This window comes from Scomber japonicus, chromosome 7 (assembly GCF_027409825.1).
Source record: "Scomber japonicus isolate fScoJap1 chromosome 7, fScoJap1.pri, whole genome shotgun sequence".
NCBI classification, from domain to species: Eukaryota; Metazoa; Chordata; class Actinopteri; order Scombriformes; family Scombridae; genus Scomber; species Scomber japonicus.
The window spans coordinates 11,338,495-11,364,000 of record NC_070584.1 but is presented as its reverse complement, the minus strand read 5'-3'; the positions used below and the strand labels follow the sequence as shown (position 1 = coordinate 11,364,000).

The 25,506-nt window shown below is 40.8% G+C and overlaps 2 protein-coding genes across 2 annotated transcripts in view; both read left to right on the top strand.

The window, feature by feature from the left end:
• ralgps2 (Ral GEF with PH domain and SH3 binding motif 2) overlaps window positions 1–2,910 on the top strand; it is a 71,893-nt gene extending 68,983 nt beyond the window's left edge. The window contains exons 18-21 of the mRNA XM_053323179.1: window positions 522–614; window positions 1,563–1,668; window positions 2,358–2,449; window positions 2,552–2,910. Coding sequence (XP_053179154.1) covers window positions 522–614; window positions 1,563–1,668; window positions 2,358–2,449; window positions 2,552–2,581 — 321 coding nt within the window. The 3' untranslated portion in view covers window positions 2,582–2,910. The remainder of the gene's footprint in view (window positions 1–521; window positions 615–1,562; window positions 1,669–2,357; window positions 2,450–2,551) is intronic.
• A 6,793-nt stretch (window positions 2,911–9,703) lies between these two features.
• fam20b (FAM20B glycosaminoglycan xylosylkinase) lies at window positions 9,704–25,018 on the top strand. The gene is made up of 9 exons (XM_053323182.1): window positions 9,704–9,868; window positions 11,061–11,423; window positions 11,570–11,817; window positions 11,935–12,021; window positions 12,137–12,246; window positions 19,545–19,716; window positions 21,419–21,610; window positions 23,457–23,516; window positions 23,601–25,018. The coding sequence occupies exons 2-9, from the start codon at window positions 11,295–11,297 to the stop codon at window positions 23,830–23,832; spliced, it is 1,230 nt and encodes a 409-aa protein (XP_053179157.1). The 5' UTR covers window positions 9,704–9,868; window positions 11,061–11,294; the 3' UTR covers window positions 23,833–25,018.
• The last annotated feature ends 488 nt before the right edge of the window (window positions 25,019–25,506 follow it).

Sequence of the window (25,506 nt, the reverse complement as noted above, 5' to 3'; positions counted from 1 at the left end):
GTCATAGGAGTGTGGATGATTTACAAGCTTCTTTGATGATGCAACAAGGTCTCAAATTTTTTCCAAATCTGGCCATGTGGTCAGGCGGAACCAGTGCACACCTGGATTATTGATTAGCAGCTTCACTTACTTTATGTCCCTTCTTTTTTCTCTCACGTGCTTTTCCTCCATCCTAACCCCAAACCCTCATTATTTTTCTTGCATTAGTGTTGAAAGTGCTCAATAGTGACTTTTGCGTCCAGCCAATAAAGATGCTCTTCAGTCACCCAAACAAGCACAGACAAGCAAAGACTGTCATTCATCTCTGTCTCTGCATTTCTAATCTAGCTTCTTTATCTGTTGAGGGTTGAGGGTTTTTGAAATAAGTAATACAGCACAGATCCAGACATAAATAAAATCACAAAAAAAGCAACCTTGGATTTACTCTTTAAAATGACCTTATAGCTCCTTACTACTGTATTATAATCCCTATAGCAGGCTGAAGTGGAGTTTTTGACTGGATTTCACCTTTTTGCCTCCAGGTGGCATCTTGGACCAAATACTGGGTGGCTCTCTGCGGAACTCAACTTTACTACTACCCTGCCAAGTCCTTGAAGGCCACTGAGAGAAAACATGTAAGTCACACAGACACACAGACCGATCCATCATCCCCCCTCTGTTTAATTGTACTATTTTTGTTTGTTAAGGCAGAGAAGATAACTGCACTGAGACATCTGAAAGTCCTCCGCCATTTAAAAGGCACATTTTGTTAGAAATAAGAGCTAAAATGTGGCAAATTACTCCTAAACAACCTCCGTTTTATAAAAGTGTTGACGTCTGATAGCCATTACTTGTTCACTCTCACTCAAAATGTATTTATAAAATGAGCTCAAGGCACAAACACTTCAGAGTTGTGGTTCTTCATGTGTTTTTTACTTGATGTTCCCAGGAGAAAGGAAATGATGACAAAAATGCAGATGAGATCAATCAACATTTTTATTCTAGTTGTGACCTAATTTAAAAACAAGCAGAGCAGGCTGGATCTGTGTGTGAGAGAGAGTGCTTGGACTGTATCACTTTCACTGGGAAGTTTACTGAAGCTGTACAGGAGCTCGGAGGAGAGAGTAGGAAGGAGGAGAGAGGGAGAAAGAAAGTAGGGGGGCAATGAGAACTGGAATAAAAACAGTGAATGAGTGGATTTGAGATGTAGTGATTATATATATATATATGTGTGTGTGTGTGTGTGTGTGTGTGTTGGGGGAGGAGGGGGGGTGCAGCTGGATAGGGTCTGGCGCAGCGGGGGGACAGACAGATGGTAGCACTCATTGAATAATGAGAACAATGACATCACTGCAGACCTGCGTGTCACTCATAGGCTAATGAGAACCTTGTGGACCAGACATGCAGGCTCACAGGCAAGACTGAGAGGTTACACACACACACACACACACACACACACACACACACACACACACACACACAAACACACAAAAAGCCAGCGTTAACGTTTCTCCTCCTCCTCCTAGACACAACAGTCCTCAGAAAAAGAAAGTTAATGCTGTTTCCACTTGTCCTCTGCCCAGTTCAAGTCAACGTCCAGTAAGTGCGTGTGTGTGGTGGGTCTCATGGCCATGATGGCGGACGATCCGGAGCATCCTGATGTCTTCTTGCTGACTGACTCCGAGCATGGTGAGACATACATGCACGCGCACACACACATTTGTCTTTATATCCTTATGAGAATGCTCATTGCCATAATGCATTCCCTAGCCCCTTACCCTAATGTTATCCATTACAGCTAAATCTCTAAACCCAATTCTAATATTGACATTAAAACCATGTCTTAACACTTAAATTGTCCTTTAAAATTATGAAGACTGTCCAAAATCTGCACACACACACAGACACACACACTCATACACAGCCATTGCCAAAGAAAAGCAAAGAGGAAATGACAGCACAAGCAAGCAGTCATGTCTCTGCAGTACGAAGGTGAACTGGGTCAGTGGAGTTTGCTTTGAATGTTAGCATCACCTGCACTCATTAAAGCATACATACAAACTCACTTTGTGTCTATCTGACTGAGTGGTAAGTTTAGCTGTCGGTTTAAGCACGTGGACCGCATGCTAGTCATATCTAACATTCTTCGTTTTATGTGCGCGCACACACACACACACACACACACACACACACACACACATGTACGTACAGACACAAAAAAATAGCTGCCTCTCTCTTGAACCTTTCCACCGTAACTCTGTTTTTATTTTACTGGCCTGGCCAAAGTCAAGTGAGGCTTCAGCCATCTTTCCAGACTGTTGAATACAGATGGAAAACGAGAGACTTGGCACCTCACACTGTTTGTCTCTGTTGCCTAGGTAACACCTACAAGTACCAAGCCGGGAACAGAACGAACGCATTGCTCTGGTTCAAACATCTGAGCGCTGCCTGTCAGAGCAATAGACAACAGGTATGGCGCAATCTCTCTCTCTCACACACACACACACACACACACACACAAAAGGAATATTGGATATTACTCACATTTCACTCATGTTCCTCTTTCTGACAGGTGCCAGCCAATCTGATGTCATTCGAGTGACCGATTCTGAGGAAGATGCATGAGACTGAGCAAAGGAGAGAGGGATGAGGAAACAGATGAGGAGGACGAGGAGGAGGAATATTGACTCAGTAGTGAGAGCTTTCACTGCCATGAGCCCACGACCGCCGATTCTCTGATTCTAGCTCTGGCCTCACTGCAACCTCACCTGCCACCACTGCCTTAACTAGAGTACCCTGTGTGCTTGTGTGTGCGCTTGTGTGTGTGTGTGCGTGCGTGTGCGTGCGTGTGTGTGTGTGTGTGGGTGCGCGCGTGTGGATGTGTTGACTACTGAACAAGGACCTGCACCACTGCTCTCGTCACCCATTTGCTCTCTGTCTTTGTTTTTACTGCGAGTGTTCAGCACTTCAGTGGAGCCATTTGACTTCTCCTCTCCTCCTGGACATAAATAATCCTCTCCTTTTTGTTTTTTCTTCTTGTTTTTTTTTTTTGTCTTTTAAGGGTTAACTATTTTTATTTGTGTCCCCACCATGCTCAAATGCAAGCTGGACACACAAAGTCTCTCAATCACAACACGCACGCGCACATCGGACTAACCAGTTGAAACACTTTTTTTTTTTTTGTACTTACTCTTTCACTCAACGTAAATACTGTCAGTCTGTTCATTCACTTGAGTTGGCTCGGAGTCACAGGATGATTTTACACAAACCGCACACTCAAACTCCTCTCACACACAGGCCTGTTGGATTGCATCGTTGTAAACGTAAGGGCTCTGATTCGCAATCGATTCCAGCAGAAGCAATTCCCACACTTCCTGAATGTGTCTAGTTTTTATTACAGAACTTAGTCTCCCCCCCTTTTTTTGTCAAGTACTTGCTAAGTGTTCTGTATGTATGTGTGCGTGTTTATATAACTGCATAGGGTAGGGCGAGGGTGGGGGTGGGGGGGGGGGGGGGGTTATTTGGTTAAATTACAGGAATGTTGTCTGTGTTCCACATAGGTACGATAATCCCAGAATCTAAGCTAAGACATGTTCATGGTTGGGTAGACAAAGAGAAACGGTTACTCCCCTTTTTACAAACCTGTATTTCTCCAGTGTTGGTCACTCTCCGTTGGCTGACATCAGCTTAGAAAACTGATACTTGGTTCACCAGACTCACACACACTAAACACTACAGACTTGAAACTGTGAAAGAGTCCAGCAGAGACAGAGAGAGAGAGCAAAGAGAGCTCCTAATGATGATGATTTTATCTCCTCTTCTTCTTGTTGCTTAATATGGTCAGAGCCTCTGGTCTGGAGCAGACATTCAAAGCTACCTGGAGCCATACAGAGTCTATTTTAAATCTTGTTTGTTGAAATTGTTTTTGTGTTGTTAGTTGTTTTTGTTTTGATTTTTTTTTTTTTTTTTTTGGGAGGGATGGTGCAGTTCACAGTATTACCATGTAGTAGATGATTGCACGTCAATGTAGTTTTGTCTGTTACATTTGAATGTTACATTTTCAATTTTGTGTTTTTCCTTCTGTTATTTTGAATATTTTATGTACATGTGGATTTTATTTTTTATTTTTTATTTTTTTTTTGTTTATCCCTTATTCTATTAACCAGGACCCAGCACAACCCAATTTTAGGCCCTATCCTTATTGTGTCTGATTTGGAATAGCTTAAGCACCTTGGTTATAAGTAGTGCCAAGTGATTTAAACGTCACAATGAAGCGTAAGCTGAATCAGATGTAGGCTTTGGCGTGTTTCGGTGGGAAAACCTTTGATCTGCAGTTTCCAGTGTGCATCGCAGATGTTTCGGTGTGCCATGAATAGACTGTTGCTGTTTGTTTTTGTCGGAAGCTAAGCGCATCCAAATGAACTAAGATGATCAGGACAGTGGTGATGACAATGATGGGGCGCTTTATGTCCGTAATATTCATGAAATTCTCCTCCCTTTTTAAAACGGCTGTTTACATTGTATGTTTACATAATCTTTTGCCCCACGTCACAATCCCTTCACTGCTCCACATGTACTGTATCTACCTTAGGAAACATATGTGGGGGTATATTAAGTTCAGAGTTACAGTAGTTCCAGGCTTTCGTGGTAGATAGGTGAACATATCCATACTCCTAGCAGTGGATCCTCACTAATGTGCTTCACAGACACAGTTGGTCACAGGCCTGAGCCTCCATCCTGACACAGGCGAGACTCCACTCTCAGGCTAGTAGCCAGTCAAAGAGGTGGACTGTGCACTGTGCAGCCGTGCTGAAGGCATCCAGCCCACTAATACATTAAAAGTGTCCTCCACGTAATATGCAAAAATTAAACTTTGTCAGTCAGTTTAGGTTAGGCAAACATTACAAATGTAGACAAAGTAAATTTAGCGCTCATTAAGAGAAGTTGAGCTCTTTCCTGTAGGGGAGATTAACCTGTGGAAGAATGAATGAGGAAGCCAAAGAAAGAAAGGCATAATGCGGCCATTACTGTAAGTATGCGTGTGCTCTGCGCATACTTCTCTATTTTTTTTAAACATTGTAATTCAAGCCAGATGAGCAATCCCTGGAGGCTACCTTTGCTGCTGAGCAGTGAGGTAACCGGCTACCTAATCGTCTGTATGACTGACTGCCAGCTCTTGCTGCGACTCCACGCTGGCTTGTGATGTACCGGATACTGAAATGTAAAGAGGAGGAGGAATCGTGAGCTGATAGGAAGTGAAAATTTCACTGTGTCCACAAGGGCCGGTTAAAATGCAGAATGGAAGAGCTTTCTCTACAAGAGGAAGCTGAGACTTGTATTAAATGACAGAATCCCAGAGCTGAAGCACTAAAGAGGCAAATCATCACTGGTGTTTGAATACCGGTGGTTGGCAGCAGATGAAAAGGGCTATGAATGAAATGGGTTAGACGGAGTTCAGTTGAGAGACTGTTTAGCTCTGTATATCTACAGATGCTGGTTAGTGTCTTTTCACTGGCATAATCAGACAAGTTTAACCCACTGTCAGTTACAATGTGGTATATCAAAGACACAGTTAGCGTCAGCTAAAATGAATGCGGTTAAGATGCTGTTTCAGAAACTCCAAGAGTCAAAATCATTTCCACTCTTTTCATTTACTTTATTTGATGTTAACTTAGATTTAAAAAAAAGGAGCTGTAACTGATTCGTAGTTCCGAGTTCCCAGTCTTTGTACTGAGTCAGACTAGAGAGGTTTATTTGAATTTTTTGGGGGGTTTAAAAATCTTCCCCACAATAACTACCCAAATTATGTCGAGCGCTTTTTGTGAGGTTTCCCTCACTGTAACCTGAGTTTACATGGTTTTCTTTTTTATTATCATTTCTGTACAGTGTGTGGTCAAGATAATGGAAACACATGTTTCATATTGGGATGCTCTGTGGTCTCTTTAATCATTATTTTGGTTTCGAGGCCAATCACTATTAACGTAATGACTCCATGATTGTCGAACGTTACTGTTTTGGAACGAGAGTGGAAAATTCAAATCTCTGCTAATTTGGGATCATTTTTGGTCATTATGAAGAAACTTGATGCCATGCTTGAAAATGTGTTCATGTTGGTTCCTTTAAACTGACCATACTATCTATAAATGCACAATTTGCCCTGCATTACGTGTTTTGAGTGAATCTGCCATCATTATTATTTTTATTTTTATTTTTTTTTTAGAGTCATGAAAAATGTTGAAATGAATGTTTCCACCCGAGGAAGTGGAACCAATGTGAATCCTGCCTGCTGCGTGCTGGACAGGCATTGTTCACTGTTTACCAAGGACATCAACAAGCTTAGTTCAAATCATTGAAGGTGGCCAGGGGGATGTATAAATGACCTTTTAACCCTCACCCTTTACCTGGCTCTGTGTGTGCGTCTGTCTCTGTCTGCCCGTGTCATGACTGTGGCGAGCGCTGTGACCTCACTGTTGAGTGATGCGCCGCCTGGTGTGAAGACTGAGAACCAATAAACACTCTGCCCTTTTTTACTCCACACATCAGTTTCACGCTCATTGCTCTGTTGAAGATTGTGTGGGGGGTATGTGTGTGTGCATGTGTGTGAGTGTGAGACAATCAGTCCAGCCTTTTTCAGGCTGCAGTAGTGTCTGTTTGAGTCTTTGCAGGGCAGTAGACACCTTTTGAGAACTGCTGTTGAAAGTTGACTGAAGTCTTTGCATGAGAGTTTCACTGAGTTAAATTTCTTCATCAGTTTGGCTTCTTTACAACAATATTTCCAAATATTATCCAAAAATCTAGATTTTAAAAAATGCTAGGGAACAATGTAAGTTTACTCCAGTCACTCTACATGTGCTGGGCTATTTTTTTCAGTCAGTAATTTTTCTTAATGAAGCATGACTTCACTATTCTACAGTTACAATGACATCCATCACAGTGCAGATGTTGGCTTTTTATTACCAACAAAATGAACAAGTGTGGGTCCTTTTTGGCAGTGAAGGAAGTCAGAAGGAAAAAATTACTTATTTTGTAAGCTCATATTTTTCCATCAAAGTGTCTGCAGCACTATGCTATTGTTTTAGATCTAAAGAATTAGTTTTTTAAAATACAATCTTGTCCGAGTACATTTTCCATAAACAGTTTTTTTGATTAAAGGAGCGATTAACGTTTTTCAAGTCTTTCTTAAAACAACAGTTAGGTGCCCAAATGAACATTGAAACACGTTGTGATCATTCCTCTAGTTCATAATGATTATTCAAGGGTCTCCTCTAAATTAGCTGATGATGTAAGTGATCCACAGTCGTCATTTTGAGCAAAAGTGTTTTTAAAAGTTTATCTGAAGATAATATGAGACTTCATCCATCTGAGTTAAAGTCTTTCTAGTAAAAACGAAATGTATCCTTCACAGATGGAAGGATAATAAAAAAAGAAAAAGGAAATTTGGCACTGTAAATACTAACTTTGAAAGATATTGACTTGATTTAACTAATTTGGACGGCTGAAGCCTCGGGAGGGCTGTGGATTTTCTCCATCGCCTTCATTGAAAATACATTATAACGGGATCTCTTAATGGCTGAAAAAATCTGAAAAGGAAGAATCAGTCTTTTTTTCAGCAGCCACACAGTCTTTACTGAACCCATTAAATATTAACCAAAAATTGAATCTAGATTGAGTAGTAACCGACTATTCCTTTATGTGAACATTTCATCAGTGGGGAACTTCACTCTCAAAATATCTACAGAGTTAAATCTGTCCATATCCATAAGGCGGGGTTAAATATATTTGGCCATCCTTATAGCCATTTGTCATTTATTTCATCTCAGATAATGTTAAAATTCTTCTTAATATCAAAGTGGCATTTGGTATTGGTATTTATCTTACCTGCTTGTAAACTTCTTTTCTATAGAAGACAAAAGATGATCATTTTCCAATTTGCTGTTGTACATAGACGGGCACAAATAAAAGCAGAGTCACAGTACTTAATCAATTGACAAAATGCTTTGCTGGATCACATTCTGCATGCAAAACGAATCCACTGAATCTGTCTTTAGAGGTAAAAACACCAGCTGAGCCTTCAGAGAGCCTATATAGAATTACCCACTGAGACCTCCAAAAATTGGCTCCCTCAATAATAAAGTGAGATTCTTGGAAACAACAAAAACAAAAATCTGCCTCAAACAAAAAAAAAACATAAAGCTTTTCATGTAAAGTCCCTGTGCACTCAAAAATGTGTTTTTCTTCTTGTTCATTCAGTTTGATGTGTGAGCTTCACAATGCAGAATGATGTATGTGCAGAGTTTGACACTAAAAGGCTGTTTTCACATTTATCTGCTGAAAGTGGAAAGTTTCTCTGAGCTCATTGAAAATCTGATTTTAAGGGGCAGACCTCTGAGCATGATAGGTGACATCACAACTGGCTTTGATGCCAATCTTGGTCCAGTTAGCAACTTATACAAGTGTCATGTGGAAAGAGTGGACTTTACACAGTTAAACTTCTTAGATAAAATAAATGGACAGCACTTATACAGCACTTTTATTCTCTCCTTCCCACTTAAAGCACTTTACACTACATGCCAGCATTTACCTATTCACACACACTGATGGCAATTGTGGGAGAAGGAGGAGGTAATTGAACTTTTTTTTGGAAACCCATATTAGCCATAATCCATTGTTATTAAGCACAGTATAAAAACTTTGTTTCATTATTTTCGGTTTTACAGACGATCCAAACATCAACCAAATAAACTAATTCTGCAGTAAAATATTTGTCTATATACATCCATTTCAGAAACTATCATGAAGAAATATAGTTTTGCTTTGTTCTACCTCGGGCAGGGTATCTTAACTTTTACAGCCTTAGTTCCTCTGATATCATGCTGTAGTCTAAAGATGGTCGTAATCTCTAGAGCCCGTGTTTGTCTGTTCTGGGCTACTGTAGAAAAATGGCAGGCTCTGTGGAAGAGGACCAGGGCGTTTAAAGATGGAGAGAGATGGGGCTGGATACAGTGATGGAGGCACGGCCCTGTTCATTCCTAAGTTGCTCAGTGTTGCATAAAGCCAAAAAAAGTGTCTTCCCAATGTAAAGAAATGCCTTATGAAAACATACGGCATACACCCATACAGCATGGATGTAGAGACTTCCACCGGCCAAGACTGCTAACTTCCGGCTTGGCCCTCTGGCTAAGTTGAATTGGGATAAAACGATTCAATTGTGTGTCTCCTCTAACTTTCGAAATGTGATCAGATCAAATCGATTAAAATCTGACAGTGAAATTAGTCATTTCATGGAGGTTGTGAGGTTCAAAAAATGTATATGCTGATTTCACTTTCACACTTTAAGTCCATAGGGAAAAGTCCTTTTGGTCCCATTAGCATCACATGGCGTTGTAATTATACTTTGGTAACTAATTGGTTACAAGGCCCAGCCTGTTCCTGGGGGGGTTTGAAGAGGACCCGCTCCCTATATAGATATAAAGGGCTCATTCTAAGGTAATGAAAGCACAGTTATTCTTATTATCAGGTGATTGCACAGTGATTAAAAACCTACTTATGAATATTACATTTATTTCCTGCCAATAGATCCCCTTACATCTTACACACTGGTCCTTTAACTATTGTAGCACACTTGATCCTCGCAGTCCGACGCTGCCACCTGGCGGTGGCCCGCAGCACCTACAGGAGGGGGAAGTGTTTCGAAAGTGGACTCGGCAGGCCAGAGAAGGAGTCGAAGGAAAAGGGCGGAGGAAAGGGAGCTGCCGAGGGGATTGAGAAATTGACAAACCACTGGAGCTTTTAGCAGCGGGGCGAATTATTGAATGTGACTTAAATATTGTCCCACTTTACAAACACTGGAGAGCCACTGTGTCCGCGGTAAACAGCGTATGGCCATAAGGTAAGTCCGCCTGGTCTTCAGCCAGTAAGTTAAACACAACAGACGACGTACGGTAGCTAGCTGGCTGCTTTAGCTAACCTACCCAGCAAGGTGTAACGGGGCTTTGCTAGGCAGCTATTAGCTCTGTTAGTTACACTGAGCCGTGTCGATATGCAGCGATATGAAAAGGAAAACAATGCTGACATTATCATGGTAGTAAATGTCTAAGTGGAGCTAGCTTTTACAGGTTTTAGAGATGTGTTTTTTAACGCAGTGTTTGCTGGACAGACGTTTTTTTTTTCGTTGGTGTTTGGGGGGAAAAAAAGCAGCAACATCATGAAAGACTGATTGTGTTGACGAGGTGATTGCCTGCGTGGCCAAGAGCTCAACGTTGTAGCTTGATAATGGCTAGTTTGTTCTTCATGTCGGAGTGTTTTTTTTCACATGATAACTCGTTAACCGACAACTGTCAGATAAACGTGGCAGTTGTGTTAATTTTAAAGGCGTGATCAGCGTTAAGGGCTTACAACATGCACAGCCAAACACCAAATTAACTCACCCCAACCCTTGACGAGCCTGTTTAACCCCGTTTTTGTACATGCTTAGCTTCTGTAGGCAGTTGAGTTCATTTATAATATCTTGATTTTAGGGCATTTTCTTCCTTTGCAAGGTTAGACTGGGAAGACAGGGAGAGTAAGAGGGGGTGGGCTGTGCTGTGCTGTGCTGTGCTGGGTCCACCACCTCATCTGACCCCCCCTCTGCACCACAGCAGGAGTCTACATGTCCATCATCCCCTCGCTGGAGACAGGCAGTAATGCTACAAAGACAGGCACCTTCATTTACCTAAATCCAATTTGAAAAAGGAGGGATATTACTATCTAAAACAGGGAAGTTTGAATGCTGTAAATATTAAGTTACAGGCTTGTATAAAATATTCTTGCAGCCAAAGTAAGCTTGCACACTGAACAAGTTATGTGTTGTCGGGTGGTTTTCAATGTACACGTACACACACACACACCCATTTGCACAGACCAGCCTGTGTCATCCTGATGTAGTTACACATGCAGGCTTCAGCTGTGCTGCAGTACTGGGTCACCGTCTGCCCTGAGGGGAAACAAGCAAGAGGGGCAGCAAATCAATCAGTTTTCTCTCTGCACATTATTGACAGTACATTTTTCATCTCTCTCTTTTCTCTCCTTTCTCCTCCTCCCAGCCCTCTTTCATTTCAGTTTTCTCCTCCCTTCAGGTGACTGCCTTTTGCTCAAATTGTAGCTCCGTTCTGGGGGGGCGGGCGGGAAAGGCAGCCGAGCTCACGTCCTTCAAAAGAGTTTGTGTGACGGGGCGGGCGACAGGAAGCTGCAGGGGCCATGCATCAGGGGTGAGGGGGATTCGCTACGGGGGACACACACAGCGTCGGGCGAGGGGGTCGGGATCGGTTGGTGTGGAGATGAAACTCAAACAGCGCATGGTGGTGCTGTGTGCCGTGCTCCTCTTGTTGGGCCTGGCAAAGATCTTCCTGCTAGATGGAGGTGAAGGATCTGCTGCCAGCAGACGGGACCTCAGAGCGTTTCGCAAGGCAAGTGAACAGTTTTGTTTTCAGCTTTATTCAAAATATAAATATAGCAAAACAGAGCTGTCTTTGAGAAGACTGGAGTCCTTCTGGCTGTTAGTGTACAGTTTATATTGTATCATAACAGTGTTACAACCACCCACCCTTCACAGATGGAAGCCGGACTTTCTCTGTCACGGGGAGCTCGCCTCACCCACACCCTCCAGTCACCATGGGAGATAGCAAGCCAGTGGGTGGGTCCAAGAGAGGTGTACCCTGAGGAGACCCCGGAGCTGGCCGCTGTGCTCACTTCGCTCAGCTCTGCGAGGATTGAGCGAGCAGATGTGGGCTACAAGGGTACGCAGCTCAAAGCCCTGCTGGTGCTAGACGGAGGACAAAAAGTTGTCTTCAAACCCAAGAGGTCAGATGTGTAAATGGACTGTATGCACAGACTGATGGCAGCATTTGTAATTAACACTCACGTTTTATACACGAGTAATTCAACTCTCTCATTTTCATCCTTTCCACTGTCACACAGATATAACAGAGACTACGTGGTTGAGGGGGAGCCATATGCAGGCTATGACAGACACAACGCAGAGGTGGCTGCTTTTCACCTGGATAGGTGTGTGAGCGTTGCTATCAGAGTGTCTGTTATTATTTCCAGCTGTGATCTGTCGTTATAGCAGAGCTTGAGGAGTGTTGTGGTATCATGTACTATCACTGCTTCCTCTCTGTAGGATCCTGGGGTTCAGGAGAGCACCTCTGGTGGTGGGGAGATACGTCAACCTGCGCACAGAGATCAAACCTGTGGCTACAGACCAGCTGCTGAGCACCTTCCTCATGCAGGGTGAGCGTCTCTCCCCTCTGTCGCACAAAGAACCTTCTTTTAAGAGTGTTGTTTGTTTCTTTTAGACGTCACAATTTGAGAGTGTGCTGTGATTATACGGATGATTTCCCTTTCTTTTGACTCATCTGTCCACACGGCTTCCCCATTCCAAAATAAGTTCTCACTGTCAATCAGTCTTACTCTCCTCCCCCTCTTTTTTCTCCAGTGTTTCCAAGCAGCACATTAGATCAGGATATGCGCTGCCAAGTCTTGTTCGGTGAGGGTGTGACAGTTGATACAGTATAATCATGTCAAGTCAAAGTTAGGCTTCTGACAAATGGAGCTCTTTTCTGGAAAGGGATCATACCAGAAGAATATTAAAATCATAGATAGATGTTAATAGTCTTGTTGCTTGGTGTTTCTGTCATAGAGCATGAATAGATGGAGGGCAGCGTCCCAGTCTCACTTATTAGGCCATTGTGGGTAGTGTTGCTAATCAGTAAGCAGGACTGCTTTATGGCAAGACTTGATTAGACGTTATTTATCTATAAACAGATTCTCACATCATTGTCCAAACATGTACTTAATATTTAATTCGATTGGATTTTAAAAGTACACTACATAAGGCTTTTATCCACTTTATGAAATCTTTCCTGGAAGCTGCAATCCATGCCTTTCAGTTTGTTCAGCAGAGTCACTAAGTGTCATTGTTTCATATTATTGTTGTTGGTATGCATTGAAAATTGGTCCGAACTGACATGGCTAAATTGTCAAAAAATGATAGCATGACCGGAACACAATTTATGAAGCCAATATGGATTTCTCCCGTTCCTGTACTGATCTTTTGTCACTGTGTCCACAGCTCCTGTCATTCTTCTACACGAAGCTGTAGGCATACACTATCTAGCAAGCAATCTGATAACGGCTGTGCTTTCATTGGCTTCCTGGCACCTAACCCTAACACACACACACACACACACACACACACACACACACACACACACACACACACACACACAGTTGGACAGGTGTGACTTGTCAAACCAGATCACCATTTATTCAGAAGATAACTGCCACGTCTCTGGTTTGATTCCAGTTAGAGGTCATACTTGTTATGTCTATACTGTCTGGTAAATAACTGCCAAAAATCATCTTTAAATGTGAGTTTCATCTCAACTTGAATAGTATATGTCAGCTGTGGGTGTCTTTTGTGGCTGCTGGTAAAGGTCACCATCTGACCATTGATCATTTTTTTTGCTCAGGGTTTTTTTGTCATTTGCCTGTTGTGGCTTTTTTTCTTGTCACATTGCAGAATTTTTTTGTTTTTGTGACTGATTGACAGGCTGGCCACTGATATGTTGCATGATCCTAAAACTGTCACTAACCATCAGTATTCAATTTGATTCACTTCTGTGACACTTGTCTCTGGCATGCATAACACCCACAATAACTGTCAAAGCTACAGTTCTCAATAGGAGTCTCTAATAAAGAAACTTCAAAAGGTTGGTTCACCCAAAATTGACAAGACCTCTACCCCTACAAGTATCTAGTAATGCACAATTTTTGAGTTTTATTCGTCCAGGTTTCTTAATATCTAACAATACTTAAAAGTGACATTTAAAAATTCAACAGAAAGGTGTTTCCAGAAATGTTCCCTGTCTCTCGGACTGTCAGCCAGTCCTTAGTTTCTACTGAAGAAGTCCCCATTAAAACTCCACGAGCTAACACGAATAGAGTTCACTCTCACTAACACGGACTCACCGAGCATTTATCAGATATTTTCCAACCACGTCACCACAGTTCACCACACGTGGTATTTATTTGCAGGGCTGATGTGTTAGTCTTTACTTTGAGTGTAATTTTATGACCGCTTACAAGGAACCAGAGGTATGTTTGATAAAGGTGTGTCAGAAAAGCCTGAATGCCCAACAAAGTGAACCAGGAATATTTAGTCTCATAAAACCACTCAGAGCTAGTGTCAGCAGACTAATCTGAGACTGGTTTAAAGCAGCAGATTTTACACATACCATTGAAAATAAAGCATTATAGCAAAAGTGAACAACTGTACAATTTGTGTAAAGTGAATTCAATTTTCTTCTAAACACATTAAATAGGTCATAAATGTATTTCTCAAAAATGTGTAAAAATATTTCAACCATTTAGATTTGAATTGTGGAGCTAGGCTTCACAAACTGTGTTTCAAAATTTCTGTGTCAGGGCCTGAAATTCATTTTTTAAAATGAGAGGGAATTCCCCCCTTAAGTGCTTGATATAGGGGGGATTTTACTTTGTTGGGGGGGACTATAGGTCGCACCTTGTGCTATTCTTACCACAGATTGTATTTTGGCACTTTCCTTCAATTTAACGAACTATATTATATAGTAATTAGTTATTTAGTATACACTTTAGTAGTTTTATTCTCTGAACTGCAGTCACCTGCAACTTCTTTAGGAACACATGCACAATATAATTCTATCCAATACAACAGCTGTGCTATAAATTCAGCTTTTTTTGGAGTTATACATTTTTATATACATTTTCAGTTTTTGTTGACATTGTCAAAAAAGTGATAATTCTACTTTATGTTTATTACTGAGGTTATACTAAGTGGTGGTGGTGTACCTCCCCATGTATGTTAATGGAGTGGACAAAATATTAGGAACACTATTCAATATAATTCACCCTAATACACCACAATCACTCATTATGGACATAAAGCAGAATTTTCACCTTGTCAAAAATGTATAAACTTCATAAATGTAGAATTTATATCAGAGCTGCTGTATTGGATTAAATTAGATTGGAAGCCAGTGAGTGTATTTTATATAGTTAAAGGTTGAATATGTAGAATATTTATAAAAAGCTATATATATTTTTTTTTAATAATACACGCACGGGGCGTTTTGAGGGGTATTGCTTTTCCATAAAAAAAAAAAAAAATTTAATCTGAATTAATATTTTGAAAAATTTTTGACAGGTTTGACAATGACTTTCTGTCAAGTTCTGTTTACATTGTACCAGCCAATTAGCAGCCGGAATGGCGGGTTGCCAGGGTTGTCTGTTGTTCCTGCGCAGCTACTGTAGGCTGGCACTGGGTGAAATGGAGTTGTAAACAAGCAGAGCCGTGTAGGACTTACTAAAACCGTTTTTTGCTCTCAAGTACAACTTTTCATCACAAAACTTCGAAGGTAAGACAGAATATCTGTTAGTCGCTGTAAATAAGTGGTTGTTTACCTTTGTATTCTTTGCCTGCTGGTTCACTGAGTAGCGCAATAATAGTGGTACTGTTGAACTTGCCAGGGTGTTAGCTTTCATATGAGATGCTATTTGTTTGTGTACCATGAAGTATGAGAGCGGTAGCAATGGAAATGTGGAGAGTGGGTTGACTTTCTGACGCTATTCAGATTTTGATATTTGATCATTAATATGCTTGGTGTTTGAGTTGTGTTTGGTGTGTGTAAAAATGACTTATATGTGCTTGTAGCGGAGTTTCCCCTGTTAAAGTTGATTGAGTGCAGTATGACTGTATTGCTACATAATTGGGGCAGTGTTTTATGCCTTTTACTGCAGAGAGTCTCAGGGTCTCCCTATTGGGGGGGACCTTGGAGTTTAACAGGTTTAACTGCTACTCCCACTGCCGTTACAATGTAACCGTTACTACTAACGTTGGCAACGTTAGTTCCCCTATATGACCATACTATATTTTGCCAGTATATATATCAGTTTACCCATCTCTATATTCATTATCACCACACCACTGCCTGACTGCTATCTTTGTGCAAAACTTACTGGGGATTTCCACCGGGTCCGTCAGCGGTGCGGAACAGCTGCGCTACAGTTTAGCTCCGTCCTCTGCCCGGCGTCAACTCACACCGGGAGCGTTACAGCAGCGGAGCGGAGCATGCTCTGGGAGAGAAAGCTGCCTTGCACTGTTAATACAGTAATTACGGCAGCCCAATCAAATCCGAACAAGTGCCTTTAGTCTACAGTAATTACTGTAGTAGCAGCACAACTAAATGCCTATTGCTAGGGCTGCGGCGCGGAGAGCGGTGGAAATTACGTTAAATATTGTGGTAAAATTAATTGGTCGAAATTAGTCGTTACCCTGTATGATTCATCACTTGACATGGCACAGGCTGATCGATTGACACACTCGGCAACAAACCTGGCAACCCGACTGCTGGAATTATTTTTGGTTGTTGCGACTACGATCTCGAGACACTAGATGGCGGTGTTCTGCTCATTCTCCATATTCAACCTTTAACTTACTCTTTGAACTATATTTTATAGTAATTACAAGTTATCTAGTATTATACAGTTAAGTAGTGATATTCAGCTTCAGTAGCATCACGTTTTTGTTGAATGCCTCTCTCTCTCTTCAGGTCTGCTGAATGAAAAACATCTGAGTGACTTAAAATTGACATTTTGTAACATCAGCTGATAAAACGCGCAGCACCGCAGCATTTTACACATTGCGTCGCTAATATCACCTGCTTAGTTGGAGCCATTCGTTTACCCTGAGCCGGTTAGCCTGAAACTTGTTACTATAGTAACGTCTGAGGATTAACGTTGTTAATGGTGACATCACATGGCACTGTTTTCATTTAGTGTTTGTTTCCTTAAACTTAATATCACTGTTAGCGTGTCTGTGTTATGCTAGCGGGAGGTGCAGAGAGCTACAGGTGTCTTCAGGGTCGAAGTCAGACAGTTGGACACAGCGATTCCGGCCAGTCGTCCTGCAGTAAGCACCGCTGCAGACGTTGGTTGAACATTAATATACATCGCTGTAAATGTGTGCGGGAATTTCCCGCGTTATGAGTGTTGGATTTGCGGGAATCAATTCAATTGTGCGCAATACCCGCAATCCTGCGCTGAAATTCAGGCACTGTGTGTTCAGGATTTAGTGGGCGGGTCCGAAAAGTAGTATGAACCTGCCCCTGCTGCTGTAGCGGTATAGATACATTTAGCACACACTACTACTACTTCTACAGTTTACAGTTAGCCAGTTAGCTGAGTTATCTGCCGAGTTAGCAGCCGAGCTAGTGGCAGAAAGCTCTCAGACGTAGCGTCCTTGTTTCAGGTAGAGGTGGTGACTTTGATTGACAGGTGACACTTTCAGCAAACTCAGCGGGCACGCCCACAGCGTTTGGGACCAGAAACAGGCTGATATTTACACGTTTAATCATTCAAATTTGGCAGGGTGGTTAACAACACACTTTTCTGTGGTATGTCAAACTCAGAACACATATTTATCCCTACTTTACATGGACTTTAATGAGCACTTAATTAAACAACAGGAAAAGAACACTTTTGGCAGTGGTGAGTGGAGACCCTGACACGAGTAGAGATGAAATCTGTCCTGCTCTTAATCTCCTTCTGTGTTTGTGTTTCTCGTGCCAGTTATGTGAACTTGCATCAGTTAAAAAATACAGTTCAGTGTGCATCCCTTTGAGCAGTGCTAAACTCACTGATTTCATGAGCAGTTAAGGGTGAGGCTGATTTTTTTTTTTTTTTTTTTAAACAGAACAGCTGGATTAGATGCAGTCATCGTTTCCTGGGAATCCCTCATTTGTAGGAAGATAGTTTCCAGAGCGGGATTGGTGAGAACTCTGCCACTAACAATAAAAAATGAATATATAAAGAGCTAATTACAGAATATAAACACATTTAATGGATTTTGCTGAGAAAATAGAGACCTTAAATTGTATCTCAAACTATGTTTGATTTCATGATAATCTCAAGGATTATACCTTTTTTAAATAGACCACTACTATGGCTGCGGCTCAGAGTATAATAAAATATAGATATATTCATTTTAATATAGCCAAATAATCATTAGACTTACATGTGAACCATTATAACTTATTTTTAAGTAGCCAAACTGGATAGACTATAACTGATGGGGATATACTGTATGTTGAACTGCTTGATTAATATTTATTTATACAATTACTCTTGGCTTTAGCAATATTGTTCAATACACATTCATGTCAATAAAGCATTTTCAGTGGAAAGGTAGAGAGAGGGGAGCGAGAGCCCCTTCTCCTCCTCTCCCCCCTCCATCGTGAACTCAGGTGATTTTAATTGCTCTGGGGGAGTTGCACAGTTAAGTACATTTAACTCATTTAGTTTTTACCTTGATTTGGGCATACAAAGATGGATGATTATCCCAAAGATGAAGGCACATGTTAGACGTGTTGGAGCCTTTAGCAGCAACCCTCCAGCAACATTTTTTTAAATAAACGAAATGTTCCCACACTGTCGACATGGTGCGTTTGTTTGGTGGATATAATTGAATATCCCTCCGGGTAAGCTGAATACATGTGACACGCTGAACACACAGTATAACCACATGCCATACACAAACAGGATGTGTCTACCCTTGTAACATGCGAGAGATTTTCCGCTGCTCCTACTGATACTGTAATGTATCAAATTCTTGTAGTTATCCTATTGTGACATTTATAATCGCAGTTAATCGTAAAACTGGTTAATTTGGATCAGACTCATTTAAACATCCTGTATGAAACAGACAACATTTTTCGGTGGTACGGCACAAAACTTGAACTCTGTGTCATGAAAAAGACGTTCCTGCATATCACAGCAGTAACTTCAGTCTGCTCTGAGGAGCTGCTGAGGAATTGGTAGATTTCAACTTACTGTAGTTTGTCCAGTAGCATAGACTGAACTGAAGGGCTACCCTCTCTGCTTTATTATAAAACATTATTTGATAAATACAACTGAGAGAAATAAACTATATTCAGGTTTTAGTTATAGTGTTGGTAACCTGGTGTTTGGATTGTCAGATGGCCGAACTCCACTAAACTGAATTTGTATTCATTTTACAAAGTGATTAACCAGGTGTGTGTAAGTAGAAAGCAAGCAGGGTGTTAGCTTCTCTTTCTGGCTCACTTTTGGTCCATTCTTCACGCAGTTTCAGTCTCTGCTGTACAACACCAGAAATGCCTGTGAGGAAAAACTGACCTTTAGTAAACAGCCATCCAGCATATATACTTTGTATCATGTCCATACGAGGTGGAGGTATTGATGAACCGTGCGTGTGCTTATTAACGCTCTCTTTCTGTTATTGATATTCTCTCTCTCTCTCTCTCTCTCTCTCTCTCTCTCTCTCTCTCTCTCTCTCTCTCTCTCTCTCTCTCTCCCTCTCCCTCTCCCTCTCCCTCTCCCTCTCTCCCTCTGTGTGTGCAGTAAGCTTTACACTGTACGTCTTTACAACACCTCTCTTTCATGTCTCATCTTCACTAAGGGGTTATTGTCAAATGGATTTATTTTCATTGGTGCCATTTTCCGTCTTCCAGGTAATAATACGTGCTTCTATGGGAAGTGTTACTACTGTCGGGAGAGTGAGCCAGCGTGTGCAGAGGGAGAGATGATGGAGGGATCGTTAACTCTGTGGCTGCCAGATGTGTGGCCGTTGCAGAAGCACAGGCACCCCTGGGGACGCACATACAGAGAGGGGAAACTAGCCAGGTGGGTGTCGAGTGTGAATCCAGTGTTTTAGTAGAGTGAGAGGGAAAATCTGACTGATGTGCTGTGTTTGATTTTCCTCTGAAAGTATGTGAAAATGTTGTGCCGATAACGAGCATCAAAAACTTCCCCACATTTGTGGTATTTTAGGTCAGATGATATAAAGATAAGGGCCTGTGCTTTCCTAATATCAGCGAGTAACGATTCCACCTACTCACTCATTTTGACATAAGCTTCATGTGGTGGCTGGCTGACAAAGGTAGGTGGACATGTGGGAGTGGCGTGTCAAAGATGAGATATTTGATCATTTAATTGGATTATATGGAGCTTTTCTTCAAGGATATCTTTTCCAGAAACTATACCTAAATTATTGACTCATAAATGAAAGCATTATTATCGTTGTTTTTCCCCACAATTGGCACACAAAAAAATGTGATACCTTGACTTTCCTGAACAATGCTTCTCTTTGATACCAGTTTTATAACAGTTATTTTAACAAAAAGACACTTACATTGCACATGATGGTGCAAATCTTTAGCCTTATTTTTCAGCTCCTTGGCATTTTTCAACTTAAAGCATTTTAACAACATAAAAAATAAGCCAAATTTACCACAGCTTGAAGTTGTTAACATCAAATCTATAAATAAAACACATATAAAGCCTGAAGGTGTAGCTTACTGTCCATCTGAGAGGATCCAGCGTAGCGTAGCCTGTTTCTTTCACTCACGTAGTGCATTTTTATTTCCACTTCACTTACTGCAGTCAGCGACATGAAAGGGTTTGAGTGGCCCGTTACTTTTCCAGATGTGTTTGTTTTCAGCCACAGGACATTGGCTAGTGGCCGCCATTCAAGCTTAACTTCCTAGTCAGGTGGAGAAATACAGGTATTGGCTTTGCTAATTGGCCAGGTTTATTTTACTGTTCAATCAATGTGGTGGCTACAGTATGCTAAGAAGTAAAAAAAAATTGTTGACAAATATTCATTTGCCAGTATATTGAGCTATATTGAGTGGGGGTTGCTATAATTGTTGTGGATTGTATTATGCCTTGGGAATGCTAGCAATCATTTTTAGTTACCAAGATAATACAATACTAAATGACAGACTACCAGAGTGTCGTCACACACAGTGTATGTGCTTGCATGTGATGCTAAAGTCAAGTAGACTCAGTCTTCTTGTCTACTGCTCTGTACTTCAGTCTCATTGATGGTCTAATTTTTCAGCCACCATGACATGTTTTCAGAATGAAATAATGACTGATCATGAATATTTCACACGAGGTGCTTTAATGCGGATGCAGAGGGACCATCGGCACATTATATTGACATTGTCTTGAGAGAATTTGCCTTATGCCTTCATGACGATTCATATTCACTCTGTGGTCATGAAATATTAAGCAAAAACTGACGGACAGAATTCCTGAACAGTCCAATTTTTTTTTTTTTTATTTAAAAATCTGACAGCTCCTTGTGACGGATGTGACATATTTGCAATATGCACAAATGTAAGATTAAAGATAGAAATCTGAAATTCATAATTTAGGTCACATTTTTAACATCTCATGTCACAGGATGGAAAAACAAGACACTACCTGCAAGAGTGTGTCTTTCTCTGAGTGGCTGCTGTTTATATCTGTGGCTTAAAGCAGTGAAAACCCAGCAGATTTTAATCAGATGTTGAAATTGCTTGTGTTAATCATCAACTAGGTGGGAGTATGATGAGAGTTACTGTGAGGCAGTGAAGAAAATGCCACCGTATGATGCGGGTCCCAGGCTGCTCGACGTCATCGATACAGCCATATTTGATTATCTCATTGGAAACGCTGATCGCCATCACTATGAGAGTTTCCAGGACGATGGTGGTGCAAGTATGCTAATCCTGCTAGACAATGCAAAGAGGTGAGTTCAAATGAGTGGCTGTGTGGCTTGTGTTCAAGATTACAGAACATCACTCACCTTTTGAATTATTAATATTGAGCACATTTTATTATCAGTGTTATAATAATAAACTAAAACACAAATATAAATCAATCAATATATGAACAAAAACAAAAGAAAGACAAATGTATAAACTGTAATTTACCGGATTAGGTTTTTCCTAGAAATCTAATAATTCAATGAATTAAAAAAAAAGAAAAAGTAATTGGGTATTTTCCATGGATGATTCATAACTTTTTCTCATGGGACACCAAGTAAGAACTCATTAAACCACACTCGAGACTGTTTACTACACAGTCTGCAGCACCTACGTGAAAATATACTATCAGCTGATTTACTGGAAGACACTGCACTTCAATTCTCCCAACATGTTTTTAGCAGAGCAACAATTTTTGAAGAATTACGTGATTTATTTTCAATGTCTGTTTGTTTCAACACTTTCCAGCAAGCTCATCTTTTTCAAGAAGTCAATTATAGCCCCTGAAACTACTTTATAGTTGACTCATGTTTGAACAGCCACATCCATGAAGGGAGGACATCGAGCTGCTAATCCTTCTCTGAAGTTGTTTCGTTTTTCATGATCAAAGCCAACAGTGGAAACTTTTCCGTCTTGAGTGTGAACATTTTTCGAGAACTAATCATAGTTGGCAGGATGAAGTTGAGCTCACTAATCGAGCAACCTCTCACTGGACATAATGGCTGTTTTTATAATTGAGACACTTGTAATATCTTTTTTTTTTTTTTTTTTTTTAACATAATTGTTATTGGGTTTTTTCAAACATAAGAAACACATACACAACAATACAAAAAGGAAAAAGTGAGGGGGTGAGAGAAATAATTAGTTGACAGTTCTGGCTTCATATTATTTGTTTGAGCATTTCTTGATATTTTGGTAAAAAATCGGGGATCCTTGAATGAGGACAGACAATGAACAGAAAATGTACACACTTCTTTATATCATATTCAGTAAATAATTCCTTCAGACAAGCTTCAATGCACCTGAAAGCAAAACAACAAATCACTTCCAACCCAAAGAAACAACCCCAAACAGAGGAAACCAAGTTGTTGTTCCATCTCCCAGTGTCCAGTCTACTGAAGAAAGTGGAGGCCCCCCATTTGATACAGAAATGAGGTGTCACATCAATATGATACAGAAAAGGAGTAATTCAAGTAGGAGGAATAGTTCAAGAACAAATGTTAGCAATTTGTTCCATCACCTGTAACACAGCCCACAACATGATGAGTGCATGGCCAAAAAAACCCAAAGAACAACAGTGAATAGCACACTTGTCCGGGGGCAACATTTCAGACCCAACATGATGTTTGCTAACGCCCCTCCATAAATAAAACATATGTGGGAATGAGATGACAGGAGCGTTGAACAAAAGGTCATCTGTCATCTTTTCTTTTTTATTTATCTTTTTTAGTCATCTAGTATCACACAGCCCTCATTTTTGTGTTCTTAAAACCTAATGAACTGTCGTCAGTGTGTAACTAAAGCGTGGCTGTTTATATGATCCTCCACTTGATGTCATTGTATTGTCTGTTTTTAAGCAGTTTTAAAGCTTGCTTCCTGGTTTGTTGGTATTTGATGCTATTATTAGACTATTTGTCATCAACTCAAACGTCTGACTTCTATGACTGGTGTAGGTCCTCTTTGTGTTGCATTTGAAAGTGTTTTTGAATGTGCGTGTCTTCAAATGGTGTGAATAACACATTTTGATGGCCTCTCTAAACAGCAGTGCATATAGGCTTTTGAATTGTGATTTTTTGTTTCATGCTTTTTTGTTTTGTTTTCTGTGTGTAGCTTTGGAAACGCAGCTCTGGATGAACGAAGTATCCTTGCGCCTCTTTATCAGTGCTGCATGTGAGTAAATCTTTGACTTATTCATTCATTATTTGTTACTTTTTTATTAATATATTATATTTATTTGATCATCTCTCTTGTCAGGGTTCGTGTGTCCACGTGGAACAGGATAAACCTGCTGAGAGGTGGAGCTCTGAGTTCAGCTATGCGGCAGGCTCTGGCATTTGACCCTATTCACCCTGTCCTGGCCGAGCCGCACCTCGCAGCCCTGGACAGGCGTCTGTCTGGTGTCATAGCAACTGTCAAACAGTGCATGGAGGCACAGGGTCCAGACAACACTCTAATAGAGGACCGAATGAACCTCCCACATCCCTAGAAAGAGATAAGGGAGAAACAAAAAAAGCCAGGATTTTACTTCCTGACACTGGAGAGCAGGAGAGGGACATGGAAGAATCAGCTGTTGTCTTTAAGACAAAACACAAAGTGAGTAAATGGATCAACAGGGTGGAACAAAGACTATTTCTTCCTACCTGGTCTTTTCCTTGTCACTCGGGGGTCTGTGATGGTGGTTCTCAAGAAGGAATCACTGGATTCAAAGTGTCACCTTCAACTCTATAAACATTCAGGACTGTTGTGCACTATAGGACAGTATCTGCTGGCTGTGTAAGAACTCCACCAACTACTGCTGGCTGTGTCAACACACCTGCCTTGTGCCAAGTCCTCCATCCCTGTCCTAACTTTTCCTTAGAAGGCAACTAAGGAGGAAGGATGGTGCTCAGAGATATTCAGATTCTGAAAAGAGCAGTAGGATGAAGATGAGCCACCTTTGTCTCGGTGGAAGAGCTGTACAGCTTTATTTCAGGCTGTTTGGAGATTACAGTTCATGAAACTGAAAAGCTGTGTGAAATGTCAGTTCATCTGGGATGAACCTGTTTCCTGTTGAATACACTAACGGTCACTAAGAACTGAAAACTTTTTTTCTTCTTAAATTAAAATGTGTCTTTAATTGAGAGAAAAGAGAAATAAGCCAACCATTCCCACCAGTGTGTACATATTTAACTAAGTAGTAACATAGAATTATGAGATGAGATATGAGAATATAAATTTGTGGATTATAATATTAAATAAAGTGTGTTTGTGTGTGTGTGCGCGTGTGTGCGTGCGTGCGTGCGTGTAAGGAAGAGTGCCATACTGTGCCGTAAAGAAGAAAGCTACTGACATCAGAGACTTGAACAGTGGGGGATAGAGGTCGGGTGTGTGGGTTCATCTTCAGTATTAAACTATGATCTATTTAAACAAGGTTCTCTCTCAGTCATCTTTCCTCCAACGTGTTCACCACTTAAAAGTAGAATCGGTCTAGAAATATGTGTTGGTACCATTGATGCAACTTTATTTGGTTTGATGCACTGCAATTACTGTGGTGGCAGGGGCTTTCATTTTATTCTTTCTATTAGTTGCTCTGATATATTTTGATATAGATTAAATCTGTAAAGCTTTACAGGTCATATCAGTAACATGCTGATTACAGTTAACGCACTAGCTTATAGTAACTGGTTTTTAACACCTCCCATGCCCTAAATTTAGCTCAAATTTAAAATGTAACCTACAAACAAGTGTGCCTGTTCAATTTTTTGTTTGGTGTAGTTTTATTAACTTTTGCCATCACCTGAGGTTGTCTTGAACTCACTGTGTGCAGTGCAGTGCTCGTCTCACTGAAACGGATACAGGTGAGGCAGAGCTTACCCATCACAACAAAATATTATCTGAGTTCTTTTTTTTTTTCCTTTCCCACACACTTGTTTGAAGGTGATCTCATTTGTGGTTTGCACACCTGCCAGCTTCTGTTTGAAGCACAAGTAGCTCTGTAACACGTAGTGGTCTTGAAATGCTTTGCTTAAGGAGCAGCTGACAGTTACTGAACTGAAGTGCATGCAGGCATAAAATGAATTAGAAGTGAGAACGATTTTTGCCACCTCCTGCACATCATGCAGTCACTCTCAAGGATGTGTGTGGGCAGTTGATGATTACCCTGATACACTTCTTCCACAAA